The 15,728-nt window shown below is 34.3% G+C and overlaps 4 protein-coding genes across 11 annotated transcripts in view; 2 read left to right on the top strand and 2 right to left on the bottom strand.

Moving 5' to 3' along the window:
- Nucleotides 1–63: 63 nt before the first annotated feature.
- On the bottom strand, nucleotides 64–1,561 carry LOC108973232 (activating signal cointegrator 1 complex subunit 1). The gene is made up of 6 exons (XM_018940308.1): nucleotides 1,314–1,561; nucleotides 1,154–1,256; nucleotides 963–1,096; nucleotides 758–900; nucleotides 561–703; nucleotides 64–495 (listed from the first exon to the last, which is right to left on the bottom strand). Exons 1-6 carry the CDS (start codon nucleotides 1,474–1,476, stop codon nucleotides 87–89), a joined length of 1,095 nt encoding a protein of 364 aa, XP_018795853.1. The 5' UTR covers nucleotides 1,477–1,561; the 3' UTR covers nucleotides 64–86.
- Nucleotides 1,562–1,646: 85 nt separating this feature from the next.
- LOC108973230 (putative methyltransferase C9orf114) lies at nucleotides 1,647–3,575 on the top strand. Its single transcript, XM_018940303.1, has 2 exons — nucleotides 1,647–2,469; nucleotides 2,526–3,575. Exons 1-2 carry the CDS (start codon nucleotides 1,758–1,760, stop codon nucleotides 3,281–3,283), a joined length of 1,470 nt encoding a protein of 489 aa, XP_018795848.1. The 5' UTR covers nucleotides 1,647–1,757; the 3' UTR covers nucleotides 3,284–3,575.
- A 1,130-nt stretch (nucleotides 3,576–4,705) lies between these two features.
- Nucleotides 4,706–11,937, bottom strand: LOC108973231 (palmitoyltransferase ZDHHC15). Of its 4 annotated transcripts, none has more exons than XM_018940305.1 (9): nucleotides 11,537–11,935; nucleotides 11,178–11,479; nucleotides 10,992–11,113; nucleotides 10,067–10,173; nucleotides 9,758–9,995; nucleotides 9,469–9,601; nucleotides 9,267–9,396; nucleotides 7,776–7,862; nucleotides 6,093–7,509 (listed from the first exon to the last, which is right to left on the bottom strand). In XM_018940305.1, the coding sequence occupies exons 2-9, from the start codon at nucleotides 11,326–11,328 to the stop codon at nucleotides 7,203–7,205; spliced, it is 1,275 nt and encodes a 424-aa protein (XP_018795850.1). In that variant the 5' UTR covers nucleotides 11,329–11,479; nucleotides 11,537–11,935; the 3' UTR covers nucleotides 6,093–7,202. The 4 variants fall into 4 exon arrangements, with proteins under 4 accessions (XP_018795852.1, XP_018795851.1, XP_018795850.1 ...); XM_018940304.1 differs by having other exon boundaries at nucleotides 9,469–9,619; XM_018940307.1 differs by lacking the exons at nucleotides 6,093–7,509; nucleotides 7,776–7,862 and adding an exon at nucleotides 4,706–5,578 and having other exon boundaries at nucleotides 11,537–11,937.
- Nucleotides 11,938–12,514: 577 nt separating this feature from the next.
- LOC108973233 (cAMP-dependent protein kinase type II regulatory subunit) overlaps nucleotides 12,515–15,728 on the top strand; it is a 71,480-nt gene continuing 68,266 nt past the window's right edge. The window contains exons 1-2 of one of the 5 annotated variants that reach the window (XM_018940317.1): nucleotides 12,515–12,615; nucleotides 15,033–15,347. The gene's annotated coding sequence lies outside the window, so the exon portion shown is untranslated. The other 4 variants (XM_018940319.1, XM_018940318.1, XM_018940321.1 and 1 more) reach the window with 4 other exon arrangements.

The following is a 15,728-nucleotide window of genomic DNA, read 5'->3' on the forward strand; positions in this document are numbered from 1 at the left end:
AAACTGGGGGTCGAGCAACACAAATTGAGATGAGCACACATTCAATATAAATAAATACAAAATTATGAAGCCGTCCATTTTTATTTTTAGAACTTTAAGCTTCCAGTGATTTTGTAGAAAGTTCCATGTTCATCACCCGATGTATGATGCATCACACACAAATGCACCTCATTGCACTCCACTCTTCCAAAATAGTAGTCACCGTAACGCTTTAATATTTCACGCGCATCGAAAGAGCCTGCTGCTTTCGCGTCTAACTGTTTGCGATACCGATTATTCATTATAGTCATATGCAGTTTCACATTATCTCGCTCATAATCATCAAACCCTAAACCACTACGCAAAAATGGCTGCACTGCCAAATCAGCAAACTTTTGTAATTCAACGGATTCTACTCTTGCATATAATACACGCACTGCACTTGGGTCATCATTCATAATTTCCAGTCCCCTAACTTCAATTTGAAATGGTGTTCGTAGGTCAGAGAGATATGCCCTTGATAACAAAAAAAAAATTATTTATATATGTATAAAATTTTAAAACAATACACTATCTCGTACTTGCAACTTTGTAATATCTCTACAGCTTTAGAACGCTCAGCGGCGTCTAGCAATACGCATGTGCTTAATGTTAAATGTATGCACTCCTCAGTTTGGAAAAGCATTTCATCAATACCTGGCAAATTAAGCTCCAGAAGTTCTTTCTGAGGTAAGAAAATCTATTTAAGTACGTTTGTAAGCATAAAACTTATATGTACCTTAAATTCACAGAATCGCTCCTTTATTTCTCCAAAATTTAATGGTACACACGCAAAATGTGTTGGTCGCATACGTTTGCGCAGAGAAACTATTAGCAAATTAATCTTTCTCCGAGCCATCATAACGCTTACTCGTGTTTTACCTGAAATTAAAGTTGTAATAGTGATATAAATTGTATAATATATAAATATATTTACAACTGACCTTTTATAGTGATATCTTCGACTTGTTTCGGACCACCTTCTCTATTGCGTGGAATAAAAATTTCTGTACGCGTTTCTGATTCAATGCGCCGTTTCGTGCTGCCTTTGAAACCGATCAAGCCACCGTAAAAGCTCCTAAAATAAAAGGATTCTGATTAAGTTGGTATTAAAAACAAGGGAATGTCCTCTTACTGTGCAACATGCATAGTCAGCTTATAATGACCGCTTGTAAGTTCCTCTATTTGGAAATTTTCGCTATTTTCTTGCTCATCATCGTCATCTTCGGCATAGAGGTCTGGAATAATAATAGAGTATGGAATGTGTAAATGGTGAAAGCGAGACTTGTACATACCTTGCTCCATATATGCAGTTTCGCCATTTGTTGTTTCAGGTTTATGTTCTTTGCGCTGCATAGCTGCAAGTTGATTACCAAAGTCCTCATGTATTAAATTTACACGATAGCAGCGATTGTTGTCCATTCGTTGTAATGGTGGTGCCAATACTTCTCGGCTCATTGTACTTTTATTTTGAAACCTCTACCATAAATAATAAACAGGAAACAGGACTTCGCAAATGTTTGATAACAAGCCCATATCACAACTACGAATTAAAATATCAAAAGAAAAATTATGATAACCAGCTGACAATCAACTGTCAAAAAATTATATTCACCACAAAACTCTTGCCATTTTCTACACGTGCAATTCACAAATATCGTGAACAATTTTTATAATTCCTTAAGTTGATTTTTCTGTATTTAAAATCAAAACAATTACAAATTATAAGGAAATTAAAAATGCCACCAGTCTTGATAGGAAAGGAGCCACCAAAATCATGGAAAAGAATTAATGAGGAACGAAAAGCTCTAAAAAAGCAGCGTAAACAGGATAAACTGCTCAAAGAATTGGAGAAAAATTCACAGTCTGTCCTCGAGGAAGCTAAGGCTAATGTGGAAGGTACAGACAATATTAAAGCCGATCCTTCAACAATAAGCATAGCGGTACCAGGTTCCATATTGGAGAATGCACAATCTGCCGAATTACGTTCTTATGTTGCTGGTCAAATCGCGCGCGCTGCTTGTATTTTTCGTGTACATGAAGTAATAGTGTTCGATGATGTGGGTGTGGCAACGGCACGTGAAACGAAACGTAATTATGACTCTGATGATGAGAAAAACGCAAACGATGGTGACTCCCGGCCGCCAACAGTGCGGAGTAGTTGCTTGCAATTAGCGCGTATCCTTCAGTACTTGGAATGCCCTCAATATCTACGGAAGTTCTTTTTCCCCTTACATAAAGATTTAAAGTACTCGGGCTTGTTGAATCCATTGGACACGCCACATCACTTGCGTCAACAAAACGTATTTCTATATCGTGAAGGAATAATTTCAGACAAAAAGGCAAAAGACGGACATTCGTATGTTAACGTGGGCTTATTGAATGACGTGTTAGTTAATAAAGCCATTGAACCGGGTGTCCGCGTCACAGTTAAGTTGGACAATGTGAAAGGTATACTTAATTCATTATATTGTTTGTGGAGATTTGATCGTTTTAAATTTTTCTAGATAACAACAAAAAACTGCGAGGCAAAATTGTCAGTCCAGAAGAACCCCGACGAGAAACAGGCATTTATTGGGGTTATTCAGTACGGATTGCTCATTCTCTTGCTGAAATTTTCACAAAGGGTCCTTATGCTGGGGGATATGATCTTACAATAGGTACTTCCGATCGTGGTACTAATGTGCACGAGGTGCCAAACCGTTTATACAAATTCAACCATCTACTTATTGTATTTGGCGGTTTAAAAGGTCTCGAAGAGGCCCTGGCCAATGATGAAAAACTGAATGTAGATGACCCTGGTCTACTCTTCGATCATTATGTGAATGTGTTGCCACGTCAAGGGTCGCGTACAATTCGAACGGAAGAGGCATTGCTAATTGCTTTGGCAGCACTGCAGGAAAAATTCGAACCAAGTGTACCGGAAGTGGAGAAAAAACTTGATGAATACCAACTGCCGCGCAGTGATAATACTGGCATCCGTCCAGATGTGATTAAAAGTAATAAGAAAAGCAAGAAACGTAAATTTGACGAACATGTGAACAGTCATGAGGTTAACCAAGAAGAGCACCGAAAGAATATAATGGAAAGCAAAGCGACACTTATGAATTCAAGAGACGAAAGCCAGCATGCACCTCCAGAAGCTTCAAGGCAATTTAATAATGCCTCGAGTACGATTAATGACGACTTCGAAGTAGTGCCAACGAATGAGATCAAATCAACGGTACCATCTAAAGATTTAGGCGATCTAAGTCGCTTTGACTAATTAAGTTTAATTATTATTGTAGGAACCGAAATAATCATTATATTATAAATTGTTTATAAACATTTTAAACAACAGACCTTTGTATGTCATTTTAACCTGAATTTAAAATATATACATTCTTAAGGTGAAATTGGATATGAGGCTTTTTAAACGAACACTTTCAACTATTGACGTTATTTCATCAAAAAAAAAAAAAAAATCATATGCCTTTTTACTTGTTAATGTACAAATGATCGCATTGAGCTTTTTTGTATAATAAATACATTGGTATATCCAATTCCCCCACAATGAATCAACCCAAAAATGTATGTTTTCTGTATAGATTTATTTATATAATACTAGTAATCCACGCTTACGAATAACTATTTACGCAAGCTCCAGTTAAATAGAGTCAACAGCTTGTATAAATGAAGTTTACATACTCTAAACAAAATATATAAAAAAAATAGTTAATTGGGTCTTTTTAAATGCTGTATTCCAGTGTACTTTGCATTTCGCGACCGTGAGCCTTTTTCATGAAAATAAATTTATTTTACAAATAATAATGTACTTGCAACTGATGAAATATTAGTGTTGCAGTAGTATTTATTGTTCTGAGTAGACCTATATACACATTTGCTCACATCTACGTCCATCTACGTCTACGCGTCACATAGCCGTTATATTCTGATAAAATTTTGAATTTTGTTTTGTGCGAAACCGTTATGCCGGTTATGCTTGTTTTGCCGTTGGTTACATTCTCTTATATTCTACTTTTGTTGTTTGTATTATTTTTACACAGCTCACTAACACCGATAATTATGTATGATGTTTTGTTTTAATTGAAATAGATTAGACTGCAAAATTAAACTAGTTTTTGTCGTTTCTTCTCAATTTCAATACATTTTACTAAAAATCAATATTTCTTTATACATATTTATTTTAGGTACCAGTGCATGTTTTTACATACATACATGTACATAAAGATGTTAGCGCTAAACATAACTCAAATATTGTACCTGACATACATACATATGTGCATATCCACATAAATGAGTAAAAACCATAGGTACACATCTACAGTAAATGTTTATCGCGATTTAAAAAAAAATCTGCTATGGTGATTGATTTTAGTTTGGAAAATAACTAAATTAGGTGAGTTTAAGCTGGAAATGTGTCAGAGCAGGGCATGTGAGACACTTTTATTTGCATGAAACCTCTAAATGTACGAATCTAAAAAGTCTGGATTATGGAATGACTTCTGATAAACTAACTCATCTCGTATCCGTCCACAGTCCTCAGGATTAGCCTCTTTCCCAGGTTTTATGAGCAACAAACGAACTGAGCTTCTAATTAAGAGTAATGAACTGGGAAAACTGCAATACAAGGCTTCTTAGAATAAGTTCATTCAAGAGTGACACACATTTTACAGACTAAGCAGAATTAAAAGCATTTAAATCAAAATTATATTTTGAAAAATACTGCGCACTTAAATTAATACTAATTACACTTTTCTGCTTCTATTTGCAAACGGTTGATTTTAAATATTATAATTACTATGCCTCCTTGCCACATTTTTGCTTTGATATGAAATACATTCACACATACATATGTATAAATATGGTTTTGGTAGGAAACTTATTAACTAATATATTGTACATTATTTTTTATAATTTCATTCAATTGTAATACGTTTTCAATACATACATACATTATTATTTATCATTTCGCTACACAAAATTTAGCGAAGAGAAACTGCATGGAACCGTTCCCGCTGCTTTAAGCTTGAAGTTACAAATTTCGTTTGTCAGTCCGGTTCAGAAGTACCCACGAAGCACTGAGTCGGTATATTTCTATATTGTATGGAACTACGCAGTTCCACCGAAACTAACTATTAATGCACAGATAACATAATACACACATGATTATAAGACTAAAACCATATACATTTTATAAATATGTACATAGTAGGTATACCTTTGTATGTACCACCTTTTTTCTAAAAATGTTGCATATTTTCGTTGAGTTTTTGACTTATTCAAAACGTGACCGTAATAATAACAAAAAAATTTAGATAATCTCATTCTAAAATTATATAATAAGAATAACGTAAAATAATGTACTCCGTTTTTCAACTAAATATAATATGAAGCCACGTTATCGTCAGAAATTATCAACTATGGAATGTATGTGTTGTGAAAACGAGTCTCTGGAAAGACATCCTCCTCCATTTCAATGCGTGTATCGCTATTGCCCAGCAACGATTCGGCGTCCTCATCTAAATGACGTATTGGATAGCTGATGCCATCACCCATGCTGTTCAAAAAGGGGAGAAGGATATGTGTGCTATAATTGCTAATATACATTTTCCAGAATAGAAGCTTTGACATTCGAGCAGATAAATAGATATAAATACCAGAAGTTTATTAAATTTTACGAAATTCATACAATACTTAAGGTATGTAGGGAAAAGTCCCACAACTTCACAACTTTAACTATGAATTCCTAATTCCCGTGATTTGCAAATGTATGATCGGAATTTTGTATTGTGACCATTTTCTAATCGGATAGTTTTCTCCGCATTGACTTTATGGTTTTCCAGTTTTTTGTCACCAATTAACGAACTTTAAATTTAGATATAATACATGGCTCTATGAATAAAGTGTATTTCATGCACAACTACTCAGCGCTTTTAAAAACGCTGCTGACTAGCGACTGAAAGTGAATTTGGCAAATTAAAAACACAAAATTCTTTTGCATAATTCCATCGTTTACTCAAATAAGAAACTACTAAATACATTTAAAATATTTCAAAATTAATTGTACGGAATTCGGTGTTAAAAAAGTATATTATTATAGTTTTGAATGTATTACAAAATTGCGCAATATGTACATGTGTATGTAGTAGATAGATAAATAGATAGAACCAATTACATATTTCAGTGAAATATACACACTTAGCATAAGGGTATTACATCGATAAATAAATATTTTATACAATAAAGACACTGGTGGTCAAAGAGGGTTAATCACTATAATGTCACGAGCTGCGTGAGCTATTAGCCACTTGGCATTGCATACCCTTTCTATTTCAGTTTTCCCATAATAAGTTGAAAGATGCTTCAATGAAAAGCAAAAGTGAGAGTTGAATGGCAATATTTTAGAATCTAAAACATAAAAATACCAAAAGGAATTAAAGTATAAAAGGCTTATTCTAACAAGCATTTTCTTAACATTACTCTAGTGGATACTTGTACACATGTATAAATATATACATACAGATAGACATTTGTTCATAAGAAATTTTAAAATGCTTTTTAAAACTTTAAATTAAAACGCACTTATTATATATATGATCTTCTAAATATTATTAGGTATGTATGAAGATATCGTTGATTTAAATTGTTTACAAATATTCCTACTTTTCTCTTTTGCGATCATATGCTTAGTTTAGTTTTTAAATGCAGTTATGTTACAATTCCAGTGTTCTGATATTCGTTAACGCTTTCGTCCTCAACATAAAACTAAAAAAAACTACTTCGGGAAATATTTCCAATATAATAAGACTAAATAACAAAATCAACAAGATATTTTCCATGCTAATAAAGATAATTGTAGGTTTTTAATGATTCAGTTATAAAGTACTGGAAAATCTTCAGAGTCTCATTTTAACCCGATTTATTTCCTTATATTTATTCAACTTTATAAATAACGGTTTAATAGGCTCACTAATGGCCTTCATAATTATCTCAATTCCAATGGCATACATAAAGGTGTACCATGACATATTTAGGGGTTCTCAAACGGCTTAATTCTATTGATTTCTTAGCGCAATTGAAGTCGTCGGCGTCCTTAATTATTTACATAATTTTAAGTAACTAATCGTTGGATATTATGCAGCGAACTAAAAGTATCAATGTAACCACACATTGAGCTAATTCTAAACGTTTTGATTATTTTGTTTTTGCTGCTGTTCGTTATTACTGCTTTCTAAGTCTCTCATATTGATAATCACATTCCCGTTGGCAGTGTCCATAGTTGGCACAACTAAAACTTCTATGTCGGTCGCTGCCGGTGTGGTCGCTTTCACCGGTTGTGCCGGCTGAACTGGTATTACAGCCACCATTCCATTGACTCCAGCGCCAACCGATTTCACCGTTGCAGTGGAAGCCGCAGATACTGAGCCGACAGCGGCACTAGTCATATTCAATGGCAGTGTATCGTCTTCGTGCAGCAACTCATGTTGGCTGTGGTGTTTTCGTTTTTGTTTTTTATATAGATAATAATAATAACAAAAAAGATGTGTTTGGGTATTTTTTCAAATTAGTATAAGAAATGTTAAATGTAAAGGGCGTGGATAAGACAAAATGCTGCGATTAGTATAAAACATTCGGAAAACAACAACAATGTGTGTATTTATTTGTTTTGGTTCTACTAGCGCTGCCAAGCTGCTACATTACATTTGAACTTATCTGCGCACTATTTAACTGGATTTAATGGTTCATATGCTAACCTGGTTCGCTGCGTGGTATCGCCCATGGAGTCGTATGACTGCATCTGATGCTGCTTTTGAGTTGTGTACGTCAATCCATCGCCGACACTGCGACAAATATGAGTGTGGTAATGAAAATTATTCGAGTTTAATTTTGTTATTTGATTTTAGTAATTTTTCCACGGTCGTTTACAGTTAAATGTGTTATTGTTATTATTTTGTGTGCACAGCATTTCTATTTGATTATTTCGCACTTTGCTCAGAATGCACCAAAGATTTAGGATAGTAAGGAGGACAAGGGATTGACAGAAGGATTCATCGTTTCATTTGAACTAAGTCTATGCTTTGACTTTCATTACGATAGTAAAAAAAAGGCTACGTATAAGAACTAAGCAATTATTTTTTCAAGAAAAAACAGTTTTTGGACAATTGGATGATCAAAATAACTACACTCAACACATTTTCCAACTGTTAATATTTTATTCTGCCAAATTCCAATAAGACTGCGTCCAGACGAGGATTTTTTCGACACTCATTGTTTTCAAATTCTCCTTTAATGCTATTTATTTCATATTACTTTCTCAAATTCTTATATATATTATGGATTAGGTAATTTTTATCGTTATTCGTCCTTTTCAAACCGATTTTTTTTTATCGTATGGCTATTTACATACTTATATATTTTAATATTACATACAAAATATAGATGATACATTTCGGAACATAATTTAAATATTCATTTGCAGCCGAGCGCTATTGCAACTATAAAAAAAATTTAAATGAACGGAATAAGGAATTGCGTAACAGCGAATTATTATGTACACTTCGCCTTTTCTCAAAAGAGTCCTCGTGCGTACACAGCCTAAAAATCAATTCTGGAGACAGTGACCTTCAATCTCATTGTTCAAACACTCAATACGGTAAGAGTATGTATATTTAATTTAATCTTAATATTGAAGTTTAAAAATGCGTATTGTCACAAAGCAACTCTGCTCATACTTACATACTAAATTCTGTTCGCAACAAATACAAACAAATGGTTGGTTAATTTTCTTATTTTGAGATATAATTAAAAACTTAGCAACTACATTTTCGTTGAATTGAATAAGTAAAATTCAGATTGAATACGAAATCATAGTTAATAAAAATAAAAAAGTAAATGCTCACATTAACTGCGCATGAATGAGCGGGTATAGCTAACTGATATGTAACAAACATGTTTTTAATTTGCCAAATAACTTTTTTTTAAATGCTATTTACATTCAGTAGAAATGGTTAAAGAATCAGAAAATAAGAATTGAAGGTATATTTAAGGCAGAGGAGAACTGATTACTCAGTAGTGCACATTCTATAGTAAATAACATTTAACAAATTGCTAAAACGAAAAAGCTGCACACACACGTAAATTGCACATATCAACAAAATTGTGAACAAATAAAAAATGTTGAAAACACACATACTACGATAAAATATATACAAAATAGTATTCTCTTTTGTTGAAAGAAAAGTTACCTCGTGTAGACTGGCAAAAACCACAGTTTCCAGTTGTCACCGAACACTTCCTGGAAATTGGCGTATTTACCCAAATTGAAACCATTCTTGTCTGGGCCACCAATGCGGAATATTGGCGCTCGAAAAGCCTCTAAAGAGATTAGGGTATATTCATTAGGAAATTCTTTCAATTTGATGAAATACGTTTTTGCTATTAGCTCACCTAACGTTGTACGATTCATAAGCGTCAAGTAGACATGGTAACCGAATAGGCTCACCAAGCTTATTGCAAACATTATCGACACAAAGAACAGGAACACTATGTTAAAGCGTCCCATGCCACCATTCAAATCGCCCTGTTGTGAAAGTTCCAACTTCATTTTTGAACAATTTTGTGATTGTTTGATTTTGTATGGAATTCAGTGTAAATAATAACAACTACTTGATCAAAACATGCCACATGCATACAGCAAAAAAAAAAGTAGTATTTGTGTGTGTGAGTTTGCACTTACCCGCCAGAAGCGTATGAAATACTCCAACGATGTTAAGGCCACATAAAGGCAATAAAGTAACGCATAGCCCAAAAAGAGTACAAAATATTTGTAGTTTGTGAAGTTGACACAATTGTTAACCCATGGACAATGATGATCCATTTTGAGTACACAAGCACCACAGACACTACAGTGATGTGCACGATCTGGCTTGATTATTTTGCATTTTTCACAGAAACGCACCGAACCATTCAGTGTGCTAACAATGAATTATGAGGAAAGACATACATTTGAATTGAAGAAAATTGATAATATTCATTTAAAGCAAACCGATTTGTGACTGGCAGCGTCTTGGCAAAATTTTCTAGTATTCTCTTTTGTTGATCCTGAGAGTCAGCATGAAATATATGCTCTATTTCTGCTTCTGGAATTCGCCACTGTGAGAGGTTGAAAAACAAAATATAGTTACTATATAACAAAAATTATAAAGGGACGGCAGATATGTACATAATTTGCTGTTATGCTTTTCCAGCGGCTTCGTATACACTATACATAGACATATGCAAAAATATATTTTTGCAATCCATAAAAAATCCCTTACATTTAATATTAATTAATTAAAAATTCTTTTGCCCATTAGGGTACCTAAAGTATTTCGTCTTGAAAGCATACAAACAGACTTACATTCACATTTAAATTAAGGATCAGTGATACTCATTGACGGATTTGTATATAAATTTCTTCCAAAGTAAGGAGAAATCGGAATTAACGCTTTTGGTAAAGTCTTGTAATGAGAGAAGTCTAAGGTATTAATTTACTTTAGTACTAAATATTCGAAAAGAAAACAGAATTACAAAGTATTTAGCTAAAATCAAAACCGTATCAAATATGACGTCATAATGTATCCGGTTTAGCTTCTCAAATACTTAAAATGAAAACGAAAAATATACGAACTGACACAAGCATTGTTGTCGGCAAAACAATTTAATAATTCATTCCTTCGCTTACACACATATTTATAATGCATCGCTGATTAAATTCTTTATAAAATACTGACTCATTTCGATTAATATATAATTTTGTTTAATAAGTTTCGCACCTGTTACATGAAGTAGGGGCTTTTGGGATAATAAGAAATTGCGATAACGCAAACATTTCAGATAAGAATTGATAACCGTAAAATGTACGATTAAATTAAACTGCAAACATATACCCATATTTACAACAAAACAGTGCATTATGTGCTTACACTTACATTCGGGGGAACTGTTCCAACTGGTGTAAAGATGGTATTCCAATAGGACCAGAAAAACAACACACATATTATATGATAAAATATCAGAAAAACAATTTGTTCAAAGACGTTTTCGATGGATACTGCAAATAAATATATAACTGTAATTTAATTACTGCAAAAGAGGCAATTATATTTGATACGTACGTAAGCAAAGCGACACCACATAAGCATAATATGACCATGCGATCACAGCCGCGATGAATATGACTGGTATCCATTTTAGTGCCGCCATACAACTGCCTAAAGCTGTCGATTTTTTACTCTCACCATCATAATTGCCCATTGCTGCTGACATGAACTGTTTCGGTATAAATGTGTGTGCTTGTTCTGAGGGCTAGCTATAGGTTGATGGTCAGGATTTGTCTTTGCATAGATTGCACACGCATCGAGTAAGTGGTGCTCCAAATATCTTGTAAAACTCGGTGCCACTTTCGAAACTTGCGATCCTTAAAAATTCTTTTAAATAGCTAATATATGTATATTTACGCTAAAAAATTACTCACACTCAATTTACTATCTTTCGCACTAGTTTTACTTAAGTGCAATTGAACACCCGCGCTTCGCCTGCAGTCGTTGGTCACCTCAATTTACGTACTTAATCATTTACTGACTGTTTTATATTTTCAACAATTTCTTTTACTCCTCTGCCTTGGTAATCACTTGCAAAGCAGTACGTATTGTAGACATTGCTTCTGTATGCCTCTGCGTCCTACAATTGGATTATAACAAAAGATGAATACTTTGCAAATTGGCGGCTTATATTCTTCGGCAAAACGGAAATAGTTGTTTAGCGTAGTAAAAGTGAAATTAAAGTTTTTCGTTTCCAAATTTTTGTCTATGTGCTGTTCACTATTTTTGGAAAAGAAGAAAAACACAAAACAGCAACTGTCAAACAAAAAACAACGGATAACTAAACCAAGTGCAGGCAAGTGTTACGGGATAGTGTTGCCAGAAACGATGAATTTAACATATAGGAATCGTCCAAATACAAAAAATTTATGGTACACTCGAAATATAGATCCTCGGTTTAAAAATTTGAAATAATGTAATTTTGATATTTCAAAAACAATTTTTACATAATTATCAGAATACACAATTATAAAACACAAAATAATCGAATTTACGATAATTATAATTCTGAAAGGGGCGTTATAAGAACAAATTCAGAAACTGCATTTATATATTTCTAGTCTAGAATTCAAAGAACTAATGAATTTTCAACCTATCTGATCGCACGTCCGAATCCAGAGCAATCAAGTCTTGAAAAGTATTTAGTCAATTTCAACAAGTAAGTATACATAGCAAAATGTAACCCTACTAGCCCAAAGTACACAGACATACAACTCTGTAGAAGAGAGAATATTGAAAGTATGTTAAAAGAGAGAGGAAGGGAGAGCGAGAGCTATCGCAGAGCGTATGCGCCCCAAAACGCTTGAGGGGGACCACGAAAAAGTATGCAAGTTGAATTGGCTTACACAGAATTGAGTCAAAGTAAAGCCGTTGCCGAGTACAGTGAATTATACTAGATTATCGGAATACAGTTTGAACGAAGAATTCATCAAACATATCAGTTTAAGAAAATGTAAATTTCGTTACTGTAAACCGTTAATTTGAAATATTAATGAATGAAAAGTGTTCTAAAAAATGGAAAAAGTGACATAAAATACCAAATAAGATAATCGCTTCTGTATTTGATTCAAGCAAAAGTTCGTTAAGTGAATAGCAACAAAATTTGTATCATACACTTTGCCTAGCGATTGCAAAAGTTACTACTAGACGGCCGGAGCCAATCTTCGTTTTCGTGTACGAATGCCACCGTATATGTACATAATATGAAAATACATATTTAGGTTTAGGCATTTGCATTTACGTATATATATACAGTCGCTGTGCGGATCAAAGAGAACGAGCGAATGTCCCTAGTGTTTAGTATGTCTGCATAAAAGTTTTTCAGTCTTTTTATTCGCCTGTCTACTCCACCCCACCTCATGTGGTTTAACGAAAGGTGAAATATGATAAAAAAGAGAAAGCATATACAGGTATACTTCGTATGCATGGATATGTTTGTAGATAAAAATAGTGTGTGAGAAAACTGAGTGTTGTTGATTTTTCGACGACCGCGTTGAGGCTATCGGCTCCAACAACTACGATAAGGCGATAAGATTGTTTCTATGCTCTCTTCATCACGTTTGACTGTTTGTCCGACCCCAACCCATCATCTTCACGTGGACACATCTGTGTTAGTGTGCCGTGTTCATGTGATAAAAGAAACAGTGAAGGTGATATCTCTTCAGTCAGTTAAAAATGTGATAAAGGCCCAAAGAGCATATGAGGGTCTCAGTGGCATTGAACCATCTAGTGGATAACATATTTAATGTAACGCTTGTAGTTAGGCTCATATTATAAGCGCATACATTATATTAAAAAAAATATTAGTGCGAGTGAGAGTGTGGGTGACATACGGCGTAGCGTGTGATGGCAGTATATTTCATAACACTGTTTTGCCCAGCAATAGCATTATTGATTATTTGAGAGAATCAGCCCTTCTCTCTTCTTCGACGTCGTTATAAAAAGCCGGCTGCTGTGCGGCTGTCATGTCCTAAATTGGCTATGGAAGCATATGAATGTATACATACTACATATTACATTACACATAGCAGTAAGTACTACTCGATGCATTTCGAATGAGCAAAAGTACAACCCACATCCATACTACCCCACACACGGGCTAGGCACACTGTTGCTGTTGTTGCTATTTATGATACGGGCTTTGTTGGTGGGTGGTGGTTCGCGAGCCTATGTGCGCTCTCATACGGCTTTCGCCACGGTCTTCGCTGCACGACTTGTTGCGATTTCCTTTCGCTACCTATGCAATAACGCTATTAACTCGAGTATATATGTTTGTACATACCTCGGCAGCAGCATTTGTAACGAACGAATGAGCGGAAATTAGTGCTCATTCATTTTCTTTACTCGACCACATGTCGGCGGGTTCAGTATTGCGTTATCCTTGCGTTTGCAACATTTCAGCACAATTCAGTTGGTTTTCAAGTAGACATTTTTGTGGAAAATCAATTCGCCTTGCTTTGCAGTAGACCGCGGCGATGATGTATGTATGTATGTCTGTATGCTGCAGCTCACCTGCCATTTAATGTTTTCTTTTATTCATTTTCATTAAATTCCATGTCTATTCGCTCATTCGTCTCTTAAAAAGGATGCAAGTGCAAGTAAATTTCGTCCGCAAATTAGAGAAAACAGAATTATAAATAAAATTGAAGCAATGCGTCGAATATCTCTTTCAATATTACGACTATTGACAAGCGCCAAATTCTTTAGCACCCAGACAAAAATTGTAGGGCTATACTTGGGGTGGAGTGCTAGTAAGAAGAATCTGAAGAGGAATTGGCTTGTTACAGATGAAATAATATTTTAATAGAAATGCAACTATTTTCTGTATGCAGTTACTGATGAGTTTTTCCCACCTAAAACTTCACGAATCTGTTTTGAAAGCCAAGGTGTTCCTTAAAAAAAATCAAATCAGCTGTTCAGCCTTCCTAAATTTTTCATTTTTAAATCCTATCTTCGCTATAATTCTGGCACTACTACATTCCTCTTGAATATGTGACTTATTGGGAGAATCCTAGTACTGTTATAAATTTAATTAAATTAAATCTAAATTAATTTAAAAAATAAAATGAAATGTGAACGAATTATTAATAAGCTTTATGGAACGTGTTATTTTATAAAATAATTTTTAAGAGCTTTATAAGTAAACTAAGTCCAAGATTAAGAAGCAACAAATAGAAGCTCGTGTGGTAACATTTAAGACAATTTTAAAGTGAAGAAATAACGTGCAAATAAAAGTGATAAGTTTTCCATCGATCATTTTGTTGTTGGTTGTTGGTATTGATACCTTTCGGCCTTTCGGTGGGCGACATATGTACACGCTCTCTCTGAGGATTGCTTTCGAGACTCAAATTTAATAACTTTTCCTTCTAGGCAGAACCACTGATACGTGCTATTAGCCATCACTTACATGTACGTGTGTGGTATATAAAAATTCGGGGAAATATCCACAAATGGAAAGTGAATAGTTTGAAACAAAGATTAAAGTTTTATATAGACACCTGAGGGCTGTGTTTTGTTAATAAGAGAAAGTGTAAAAGTAAACCAGGTAACTAACTACCACGTCTGCAATCGTTCAGCTGGAAATTGTGAATAACCTGTGAGTCTGTGGTTTTGACGCCTTAAGAGGACATTTTGGCAGAAGATAAGCTAACGGATCTAATTTTAGGAACATCAGAGAGAAATCAGGTGAGTAAAAGCAAATACGACATAAAAAAAAAATATTCAAGTGATCTACGATACAAAAACGTGCTTTGTGACCCTAACATGCATTATTTAGCTTCAACAGGGCATCCTATATTGCCGTACGACTTTGAAAGGACCACCACTTGGACAAAAAACTGTGATAAGTGTGAAATAATTAACTATAAATTACCATAAATGCCAAAATGCAGAGCTTTGTTTTCCACATTTCTAAATTTAAAACTTAAACAGTTCTGAAAGTATTGTAAAAGTTGCCTATCACTGGGTTGGCGCTGAGGCTTTGTCTTGGGCATTTCCAGCTAAATTTCTAGTGTTTCGAAATTTGACCATTGGTTATCAGAACATAGTTAACCTAAATTTCACAAA

This window comes from Bactrocera latifrons, unplaced genomic scaffold (genome assembly GCF_001853355.1).
Source record: "Bactrocera latifrons isolate USDA-ARS-PBARC rearing strain unplaced genomic scaffold, ASM185335v1 scaffold_47, whole genome shotgun sequence".
Lineage (NCBI taxonomy): Eukaryota > Metazoa > Arthropoda > Insecta > Diptera > Tephritidae > Bactrocera > Bactrocera latifrons.

Excerpts from the sequence above, each read along its gene's own strand:
- LOC108973232 (XM_018940308.1), bottom strand. The coding sequence starts at position 1,476 with ATGAGCCGAGAAGTATTGGCACCACCATTACAACGAATGGACAACAAT. Across the intron at positions 1,257-1,313 it reads AACTGCATATATGGAGCAAG|ACCTCTATGCCGAAGATGAC; the intron begins GTATGTACAAGT and ends TTATTATTCCAG. Across the intron at positions 496-560 it reads GAGATATTACAAAGTTGCAA|GGCATATCTCTCTGACCTAC; the intron begins GTACGAGATAGT and ends TTTGTTATCAAG.
- LOC108973230 (XM_018940303.1), top strand. The coding sequence starts at position 1,758 with ATGCCACCAGTCTTGATAGGAAAGGAGCCACCAAAATCATGGAAAAGA. Across the intron at positions 2,470-2,525 it reads TAAGTTGGACAATGTGAAAG|ATAACAACAAAAAACTGCGA; the intron begins GTATACTTAATT and ends AAATTTTTCTAG.
- LOC108973231 (XM_018940304.1), bottom strand. The coding sequence starts at position 11,328 with ATGTCAGCAGCAATGGGCAATTATGATGGTGAGAGTAAAAAATCGACA. Across the intron at positions 9,620-9,757 it reads ATTTCATACGCTTCTGGCGG|TTGGAACTTTCACAACAGGG; the intron begins GTAAGTGCAAAC and ends TCAAAAATGAAG. Across the intron at positions 7,510-7,775 it reads GATACCACGCAGCGAACCAG|CCAACATGAGTTGCTGCACG; the intron begins GTTAGCATATGA and ends AAAACACCACAG.